At 44.6% G+C, this 10502-nt stretch overlaps 1 protein-coding gene across 2 annotated transcripts; it reads left to right on the top strand.

Annotated features, from left to right (window-relative positions):
• The first annotated feature begins 47 nt into the window (after positions 1-47).
• UNC50 (unc-50 inner nuclear membrane RNA binding protein) lies at positions 48-10009 on the top strand. Of its 2 annotated transcripts, none has more exons than XM_048858402.2 (6): positions 48-153; positions 2484-2767; positions 5424-5544; positions 8133-8272; positions 8357-8458; positions 9608-10009. In XM_048858402.2, the coding sequence occupies exons 2-6, from the start codon at positions 2488-2490 to the stop codon at positions 9742-9744; spliced, it is 780 nt and encodes a 259-aa protein (XP_048714359.1). In that variant the 5' UTR covers positions 48-153; positions 2484-2487; the 3' UTR covers positions 9745-10009. The 2 variants fall into 2 exon arrangements, with proteins under 2 accessions (XP_048714359.1, XP_048714349.1); XM_048858392.2 differs by lacking the exon at positions 48-153 and adding an exon at positions 212-1696.
• The last annotated feature ends 493 nt before the right edge of the window (positions 10010-10502 follow it).

Genomic DNA, 10502 nt, shown 5'->3' with positions numbered 1-10502 from the left:
CCAGCATGCTCCGCGACGCAGGGTCACGGGCCGGGTCAGGGGGCGCGCGCCGTGCTACGTTGCCGGAAGCAGCTGGAATTTGCTGTGGGTGCGCGCGGTCCCGGGAGACCCTCGCGCTGTGTGTGGTTGGGAGGGGCGGGGCTGGAGCGGCAGGTGAGCGGGGCAGCTGCGGACGGCGTTCTCGCCCGTCGGGCGCGTGGGCCTGCGCAACGTGCGCGCGCTGCCTAGGAGGGCGACCCAGGGTCCCGCCTGCGCCACAAACCGTTGGCGCCCCCGCGGGAACTGCTGGCCTTGGCTCGAGACACCCGCGGCTCCGCCCCCAGCTCCTGCATGAGCCGGCCCGGCGGGAGCCACAGCGGGGCTTGGATCTCTGCGGGGCGGGGGGTCCTTCCCTTGTACTGCTGCGCGCGGCCCTTCCCCCGCCCGTCGGGTCCTCAAAGGAGGCGTCGCGCCTTGGAGCCGCCTCTGGGCCGGTGCCCCGGGCAGATGGTTGCCCGGGAGGCCGGAGCGGAGGCCGGCACCGCCCCCACCCCAGTGTCTCCCCTAGGGGGCAGCGCGCGCGCGGGGGGAAGGGACTTGAACCCGGGTCTCCCACCGGCCAGGAGCTGCCCGAAGCACTGGGCGCTGCGGCTGGCGGGGGGGAGGGGTCTCCCCCCGCGCTGCCGAAGCTGTTCCACTTTGCGGGGACGCTTAAATAGGCTCGGCCTGAGCGGGACTGTGCCCCCCAGCGTTAAGGGGGACTTGCTGGGTCTCCTTCCTCCTTAGTGGCCTCCTGGGTGGCCGCTGTGGAGGTGGGCCACTAGATGGCTTGGGTTGATGTCTGAGGTGTCTCAGAGCATTTTCTCTCTCTCTCATGTTCAGGGTCTAACTGTCCCCGTATTTGGGGTCAGGCAGAGAGTTCCCCCAGGTCAGATTGGCAGTGACTTCAGCGTTTGGGGATTTTTTGCCTTCCCCTGCAGTGTGTGAGTGTGGGTCACTTGCTAGGATTATCTGGGTATATCTCAATCACTTCCCTTCCATTGCAGGGGCCTCAGGCATTGGTCCACCTCAGACTATGTGTACGCTACCGATCTTACAGTGGCATAACTGTACCACTACAGCTCCGCTGCTGTAAGGTCTCCTGTGTAGCCACTCTATGCTGGCGGCAGACAGTTCTCCTTCTGGCATAATTAAGCCACCCCAATGAGCATCTCGCACCGACATAGCGCTGTCCACACTGGCTCTTGTCAGTGAAATGTATGTCAGCTGGGGGTGTGTTTTTTTTCCCCCAGTCCACTTGTCCGACAAAAGTATTACCAACAAAAGTGCTAGTGTAGATATATCCGTAGTCCCTCCTATTCTCTGCCTGTGACGACACATAGTCTAGTCTCCTGTGGGCAGTAATATTTTGGTTGTTGAGTTTAGTGTGGGATTCTGGGTGATGTTGGTGGCCTGTGATGTACAGGAGGTCGAACTAGATTATCTGGTGGTCCTTGCAGGCCTTTAAACTATGACTGATATTCAGACACCTGAGTTCAAGACCCTGTTGCAATAACTCTTTATTAATATAAAGTGGAACAACTTCAACAGGACAGATTGAGAGACCCACTGAAGAATACCCAGCAATCAGAGGGCACTCATCTGAGACATGGGAAACCTGTGTTCTCCCCACCTCAGGCAAAGGGGGAAGTTTGAATCCAGGGTTCCCACAGCCTAGGTAAATGCCCTGCCCACTGGGCTGAAGTTTATAAGGGGAGACTCAATCATCTTGTCTTCGTTTTGTTTTGTTTGTTGCAAGAAAGAGCTTAGGTGGGGAGAAGGTTCATAGCTTTGAATCCCAAGCAAACAGAGGTGCCTCCCTCCAACATGCCTATGTTTCTTTGAGGAGTGGGGCACACTGAATTTTTATCTGAAATAATTATAATATAATGCAGTGTAAAATAGAACATCTTTAATAGTAAAAACATTCAAAGGCAATTGTAAAACTGTACATTTATACTTAGTGCTTGAAGAGTGCTTTGTTTCCAGAGCATTTTACAAAGATTGTCACAGCACCCCATGCAGTAGGCAGGTAATTGTTTGTGTTATACATGGAAAGGGGAGGGACAGAGAGGTTACATAATTTGTCAAAGGCCACACAGTGAGTTGTTAGCAGATTGGAATTTTAATTTGTGTTATTGGCACCAATCCTGGTGTGCAAGTTTCTAAACTATGCTATTTTAATACATTGTTTTTAGGCAGCAGAAAGGTGACTCAATTAACATACATGGCCAAATTTTGAAAGGGGCTCACTCTAGCTTACAGTTTTGCACGTACAATCTTGCTGGCACAAGTGGTAGTATTTAGCTACCTACTTGCCTAATTACCCTTGCAAATCAGATTTAAATCTAAATGCCGTAATTAACACTACATAATTTAAAACATTTCTAATTTTACATCTGCTGTCTATCATTTCTAAGATTATGTAAAATAAATTAGTTTTAACTTTAAAATCTTTTCTTCAGAAAAATGTTGCCGACCACTTCAGTTAGTTCCCAAAACCAGGGCAATGGTGCATTAAACTCCAGGGATGCAGCGCGACATACAGCGGGTGCAAAACGCTACAAATACCTGAGGAGGCTCCTTCACTTCCGGCAGATGGACTTTGAGTTTGCTGTTTGGCAGATGCTCTACCTGTTCACTTCACCACAGAGAGTTTATAGAAACTTTCATTACCGGAAACAAACAAAGGACCAGTGGGCAAGAGATGATCCTGCTTTCTTGGTATTGCTGAGTATCTGGCTGTGTGGTGAGTGTCTATTTCCATGAACAGCAAAAATGAGGTGGGAAAAAGGAAGAATTGGGCATTAGCCTAAGATTAGGGAGGCCTGGGTTCAAGTCCTTGCTCTGCCACATACCTTGTGTAACCTTGGTCAACTCACTTAGTCTCGCAATCCTCACTTCCTCATCTGTAAAATTGTGTAAATAGTAGTTCCCACCCTTACATGGGTGTTGTGAGGATAAACACATTAATTGTGACATGCGCAGATACTGTAGTGGTGGTGGCGGCCATATAAGTACCTAAGCTAGATAAGATCTTTCTCTTTTCAATAAAGTTGCAGGAATGCATCTTCACAGGGTTTTTTTCAGCACCCTGGGTTTTTGACTGTAGAGGCCCTTAATCAGAATGGAAAAGAAGCTGATGAGCTATCTACACTCAAAGGTTACAGTAACCATTTAGAAATTAGAGAACCATGGTAAACCGCAGGGTCTAGCTGTATCTAGAATCCTCTAAAGACTCTTCTTTATGTTTGTTGTAATCAAGTCTTGTTTCTGTTCTGTGTTTCAAACTGTGTCGGTTTCAATCATTGTGTCATAGCAAAGACAACCAGAGGAATGAATGACTATTCTTTTTTAAAAAAAAATAGTTGAACATTTGGATGATTAGAAACTGGGATGTATTATTATGTGTATTACCTTATCACATAAGCAGCCAAATTGTAGACTAGGACCATTGTGCTAGTCACTGTGCAAACACAGAAAAAAAAAGACAGTCCCTAATGTTGAACCCATTACAGGCAAAGTACCCTTTACACAGTGCTCTGTCCTTGCTCCCCTTCTCATCTCCATCTATACCTTATCTCTGGGTCATCTTATCTACAAACACAAATATGCTGATGGCTCACAGATCTACCATTCTGTCCAAACTAAAATCTTGAACTGTCTCTCTGACTCCCTCATGGATGTCTAGCTGCCAGCTCAAGCCAAGCATAGCTAAAACAGAGCTCCTATTCTGCAAACCCCCTCCCACCCCCCCATACCTTCCTGCTACCTCCTTTCTTGGTCACTGTGGACAAACCCCACCATCCTGCCTGTCACTCAGACCTGTAACCCAGACATTATCTTGACTCAGACATCTCGCTAGGTCATTACATCCAGGCTGTACCTAAGGATAGGCCTTTCTTATCCATCCATACAGCTAAAACTCTTGTCCAAGGTATCCTCATCTCATGTTTCAATTACTGTAACATCCTTCTCTCTGGCCTTAACAAATGAATCTTGCCCCACTTCTATCCATTCACAATGCTGCTGCGAGGATCATTTTCCTAGCCTGCGCTTTGACCACATCACCCCTCTCTTTGAATCCCTCCACTGGCTGCCTCTTCACTATCACATCAAACATAAGCTGCTTGTGTTCACTTTTGAGGCCCTTCATGATCAGCCCCCAGTCTTACTGATCATCTCTTATTCGCTGTCAACCTGTGGATGCTCACTTCCTTTCCTGCACTGCCAGCCTCCATTGCCCACTACACCACTGTTAAATTTTCAGACAGCGGCTTCATGCTTTCCCCCATGCTGACCCACGCGCTTGGGAGGAGTATTCCGTAAGCATCAGCAAAGGAACATCATTATCCACCTTCAAAGGCCTTCTCAAAACTCTCCTTTGCTGTGATGCCTATAGTACCCTTGGCAACAATTAGGCTGCTTGTATGCTGAGACCTCTGCCTATCATGCTGTCCAGTATTGTCTCATTGTTTCCTTGGAGACTCCGTCTGTCTTTATCTATTTGTTGTCTCTTGTCTGATACTTAAGATTGTAAGTTCTTTGGGGCAGAGACGCCCTTTTTTTACCGTACCTAGCACAGTGCGGTCGTGGTCCACAACTAGGACTCCTAGGTGCTTTGATAATACAAAGTTATACAGTGAATAAAGCCTCAGCGAGACACTGTGGACGTCGGCCATCACCAAGCCAAAGAAAATCTTTTGCATGTAAGCTTCAGGTCAAATTGTCTTTTAAAAGGCAACAGTGAAAACACTACACCCAGTCCATTTTTGACATGGCACAGTACCTGCAGTCACTTCTGAAATTCTAATGTTCTTGCAGTTGGATGGGAAATATTTCCTAGATCCATATGTGTTTCATGGTTGTTTTCCCAAAGCTGCCAAAGGAACTCCATAAGAATGTGTCTTATGTGTACTGCATTTTCATTCAACTAAAATGGACTGGAAATCTGAATGGCAGTCTGAAGGACAGCTGAGTCTTCAGAGCCAGAAAACTATGCACTATCACGTGGTTTTGTTGTAACTGAAAGCAGTGTGTCTTCAGCTCTGCTTGTTGCTCTTACTCTGCACTTCTGCTTAACAAGGTATCTTCTTCATAAAAAGATTCTAAGTTTAAAAATGTGAAATGTGCCACACACTGAACCTAAGCCAACCACATTATACACAAGTGGTACGGTATGCAGCATTTTAATAGAAGAAGGGGCTGCCTTGCAGAAGATCTTAGGGGTGAGGCGGAATAAAGGGGAAAATGCTGAGATTTCAGGAGACCTCCAAAAAGTTAATCCCTGGAATGTCAAAGTTTGAGTGATTGGCATTGTTTGGTGATGTAGCATTTTTCCAGCTAGGAAGGATTAATTTCTCTTTTTTTCCCCTTCTCTCTCTCTCTCTTCTCCCTGCCCCCAGTTTCTACTATAGGATTTGGATTTGTGCTGGACATGGGATTTTTTCAAACGATAAAGCTACTTCTTTGGGTTGTGTTTATAGACTGTGTAGGCGTTGGCCTTCTAATAGCAACTTTAATGTGGTAAGTAAATAATTCCATCTAGAACTAAGTTAGGCATTGCTATAGGGCAGTTGACAGTTCCCTGCTGCTGAGGCATTGTACTTAAATCTGTAACAATATGACTTTGCTCAGAAGAGAGGGCTAAGAGTTTTCATTGGCTGTGAATAGAGCACTATTGGGAAAGAGCATTAGAAAATACTTATTTTGCTTGATCTCTTTCTGCAAAAAAAGTCACTACTTAGAGGAAATTTATCAGTTGCACCTCTCAGTGCCTATTTTCCTGCTGAGTTGGTCTTTATCAACAATGCTGGAGGGTTCAAGACATTTTTTTATTGCTTTTTTGGGGCTTTTTTAATAAATCACATGCTTGTAAACATGTAACAGATGAATTCTTGTGTTTAGTATTCTCAATGTTTAATGGCACAACATTGTAAAGTCAAGCCACCCTTCTCGCTGAACTATTTTAACTATTGTTGTCACAAGTAATTCCGGAGGTGATTATAAGAGTTTGCTTTATGCATTTGTCAGCTTCTCTGCTCCTGTGGTCACTGTCACTTTTGTCTCCTGCCATATTATGTATGCCACATGAGTATTATGCCATGTGCTGGGCAGAGTTCATGTGCAGTAAGAGGATGTTTCCCAGTAACATAGCGGCAGTGTTTGCTCTTTCAGAGATGTGGGCAGGTTCTCCTGTTCCTCAAACCATTGCAGGAGCCTGGGAGAGTGGCTGGGATGCTTCCTTTTTACCTAAGCCCTTCCCTTTGGGACACCTGCACGGAGTGGTAGTAGCTTCCCTTCATTATCCCTGGTGCCCTGCATGGGATTGGGAGAGGAAGGGAACGAGCAAAAAGAACCGCACTCTTCTCGCGTCCCTGTACTTGACCTCTCCACTGAGCCACAGTAATAATGGAAGAGGTGCAGCAGAGAAGTTCTCCCTCCCCCTCCATGGGTGAGGGGAAACAGGCCCCTTTCTTCACTCCCCTCCCCTCCCTGTAGTCAATGGGAAGGACAAGGGGGAATCAAGGGGCCTCATTAACTGCCCAGAGCTTAGTGCAGGGGTTCTTAGTGCAGGACTTTTGTACTGGTGACCCCTTTCACACAGCAAGCCTCTGAGTGCGACCCCCCCCTTATACATTAAAAACACTTTTTAAATATATTTAACACCATTATAAATGCTGGAGGTAAAGCAGGGTTTGGGGTGGAGGTTGACAGCTCGTGACCCCCCATGTAATAACCTTGCGGACCCCTGGTGGGTCCCAACCCCCAGGCAGAGTGAGTGAAGAGCCCTTCCTACTTCCTGTGTCTTTGTACAGATATAGTGTTCCAATTCTAAGAACCTTGTCAGGATAGTGAGGGCCAAGAATCTCCCTGCAGACACGGGAGACTTTTCCAGTACTTTAGGGTATCACCTGATGGGGCAATAGTTGAGAATATGTCGAATGCTGGTTCCTCTGCAGAATTGGGCCTCTGAGGGAAACAGCTGAGAATAGTGGTAAGACTTTCCTGTCAGAGGAGACCAATAGCAGAGGCAATCTCTTGCCTTCAGTTGCTTCTTCGAGGCACACGCACAGGAAGGGCTCAGTTCTCACACATGCTCTTTTTTCTGCTGCTTGTATGGTTCACTTGAACCAGCAGGGAGGTGGGGAAAAAGGCAGGGAAGCTGTTGTCAAAAATGAAAAGGAAATCAGGGGCACTTCAAATAACTGATTTCTTAGTGAAAATGACATTTTAAAGTAGAGTGCCCTTGAAAAAGAGATTCAGTATTTGATTCAAAAATGTCTTTGGAAGTTTGTTGATCATACGAGGAATGTTCTGCTCTTATTCCAGGTGTAAGTCCAAAATGTATAATCAAATTCTTCGCTCTTTACTCAGGTTTTAATTAGGCAAAATTTCCATAGACTTCAGTGGAAGTTTGCCTGAGAAAATTAGGCTAAGCTATGGATTTGGTCCATAAGCTCAAGACCAGAAACCATGTTTGGCCTGCTTTGTTTTTGGGTGCAGCAAGTAAGTTCGTACCCATATTTTTAAGTATTTTGTTGCCTTTTTTGGTGAAGATAAGGCATTTATTAAATAAGGTAACCGGTGTGCCTTCTGTCTCTAAAATTGAATGCAACTGAGAGATTTTTGTAACACAGGAAATGTGAAGATGTAGGATATAGCCAGCCTTTTGGGAAGTGAGTGGATGGGCCAACTGAAAGACAGTGCTGCTTCTGTCTGTAGTGACACCAGCAGTCTTTGCTCTCCTGTGCACAACGTTTGCACTTTCTACTTAGCATCAAAGAATGTGACTACTGCTGAGAGAGAAAAAGACTAACAAAAGGCTGGTGTGCGCTGTCTTTTTGAGGAAATACTCACCTTTGCTTAGGCTACTATGTTTTATTCACACATTAGGGAAATAATTTTCAGTCAGCTGAGGTTGGCAATTATGCAGAAACATTTGAAAGGATTGAATTTATGAATTAAATGGTAAAGACTTGAGGGTTTTTCCTGTATGTGACTTCATTACTTTAACTATAGGTGGAATGTCAAGTCAGCATTATAACTTCAGGAAACATGAAAGTGTGAAATTGTTTCACAACTTATTCCTTTTGAATTTCTTTTCCAATTAGGTTTATTTCTAATAAGTACTTGGTAAAACGACAGAGCAGAGACTATGATGTGGAATGGGGATATGCCTTTGATGTTCATCTGAATGCTTTCTATCCACTTCTAGTCATTTTGCATTTTATCCAACTGTTTTTCATCAATTGTAAGTAGAACACCCTTTTTAATGCTTTTTGCCCTGGTGCTGGGCCTCATGCAGGTCACAGAGCAATTGTCTTCTCTTTTACAGATGTTATCTCAACAGCCTCATTCATGGGATATTTTGTTGGGAATACAGTGTGGCTGATTGCAATTGGTTATTATATCTACGTAACATTTCTAGGGTACAGTGGTAAGTAATTTCAAAAGCTTTTATTAATTAGGCAACTGACTATAGGAAAACCAACAAGCCTTGACCTAGTAAGCTACTTTAATTTATGAACTCATATGTTTGAAATGATCATCTCAAATGCAGAAGTAGGAGAAGAATTCAATGCTGATTTATTTTTAAGCTATCCTTCCTAGATAGATGTCTTGCAGTCTTCACTGTCTAATGAAGCAATTCCACTTGCTCCATTCTGTTAAATTTTTTCTGAACATAACTTTTCCCATTCCCTTTCAAACCCAATACTGCCTCTGTCCTTCGTGGTTGGAGTTATTTGTAATCCTTTGCCAAGAATGCTAGATACACCCTTATCTAAATGTCCAACTGGGTTAAAAAGTTTATACCTAAAGGACTTGTCAGTTTATGTTGTGGTGTTAAAACGCTCTTTGCACAGAAGATATTGGTACTTATTGATGCTCGCCATTGTGTTGTACTATAATCCAGTTAATATACTGCTTCAACCCTCAAGACTCTTACATTAGTTTTGGACTCCCAGATTGACTAGAGAGGAGGGTAGTAATGCAACAAAATCATTGAGCAGGTTGGCCGTACTAATGTATGCAGACCTACCTCAATTACTCCTCTACTCTGATAGAAGCTATTCTGTATCTGGGCTAAGGGCTGCAGAATAAGCATGGCAGGGATGATAAACAGGCACCTAGTTTTAACCAAGCTGTTAAGAAATTGATGAAATGCTGACAGCCTCTCCCCAGGGTCCTTCTAGATCAGGGATCAGCAACCTTTGACATGTGGCCTGGCGGGCTGGGCCAGTTTGTTTACCTGCTGTGGCTGCAGGTTTGGCCAATCACAGCTCCAGGCCAATGGGGGCTGCGGGAAGTGGTGCAGGCTGAGGGATGTGCTGGCTGCCACTTCCCACAGCCCCCATTGGCCTGGAATAGCGAACTGCGGCCAGTGGAAGCTGCGACTGGCCAAACCTGCAGATGCAGCAGGTAAAGAAATCGGCCCAGCCCACTATAGGGCTTACCTGGGTGGGCCTTGTGCCAAATGTTGCTGATCTGTGCTCTAGATGTAAGAGTTCATGGGTTTGGTCTATTAATACAACTAATTGCTGGTTTTAAATTTTGTACTCTAATCATAATTGTATTTCTTTTCTAGCATTGCCATTTTTGAAGAACACAGTTATCCTTTTGTATCCATTTGCACTCTTAATTCTGCTATATGTGCTCTCATTAGCACTGGGATGGAACTTCACCAAGACACTTTGTACTTTCTATGAATTCAGAGTGAAATAAAAACAGGATTTCATATTTCAGTGTATTTTGTCTTAGCTGCTGACAGTATGAACATCTAAGATCTCTTGTTGTAAATGGTTGTAAATTTTTTTTGTAGATAAGTGTAAAAAGCTTGACCTGTCTATTGCAATTTTTAATGATTAAAATATTTACAAACAGTAAATGTTAGTAATTCTGTATGAATACTTTTGCAGTACATTCCTCAAGATAAACTACCTGTACATTTTTGTAATAAATCTAACTATGAATAAGTTGAATAGCATAATTCTCACTGTTAATGTTTTTTAATGGGATAAGTACTGTATTTTAGTGGAACAAATAGATGGAGGCTAGTTATTTTAAAGATGCAGTGCTTGGTTTATTATTGTGTGGTTCTCAGGCTTAATGCTTCTACAGTTTAGCTACACTAATAATGCCTGACTGCTGCTCAGAGTCATGTTCTAGCTACATGTCAATATTATGTGGGTTATCATCCTACAGTGCATCAGCCACTCCAAGCAGCTGGAGTCAGCTGCTGAAATAGACTCAAAGGTACAGCTATGACCCCCCCAGACCTGTACTGTAGGGATATTAAGACCCAGGTGATGCCTCCCCTGCCATACAGCCTTGGGGCAAAAAAATGTAGACAATCAGCACGAGACTTCAGCCCCTAGGAGCAAAAGCACCCAACCACCAGGACCACTGGCCCTTCAGAACATTCTAGAATTTTGCATTAAACTATTTTTGTTCTATGCTGATTGGCTGTTTGCTCCAACCAT

The sequence above is a fragment of the Caretta caretta genome, chromosome 1, assembly GCF_965140235.1.
Source record: "Caretta caretta isolate rCarCar2 chromosome 1, rCarCar1.hap1, whole genome shotgun sequence".
Lineage (NCBI taxonomy): Eukaryota > Metazoa > Chordata > Testudines > Cheloniidae > Caretta > Caretta caretta.
The sequence above is the reverse complement of the archived record's forward strand: the minus strand, read 5'-3'. Positions and strand labels throughout refer to the sequence as shown.

Coding starts and splice junctions, on each gene's coding strand:
- UNC50 (XM_048858402.2), top strand. CDS start 2,488: ATGTTGCCGACCACTTCAGTTAGTTCCCAAAACCAGGGCAATGGTGCA. Junction 5,545..8,132: donor CTAATAGCAACTTTAATGTG/GTAAGTAAATAA, acceptor TTTTCCAATTAG/GTTTATTTCTAATAAGTACT. Junction 8,459..9,607: donor AACATTTCTAGGGTACAGTG/GTAAGTAATTTC, acceptor TTTCTTTTCTAG/CATTGCCATTTTTGAAGAAC.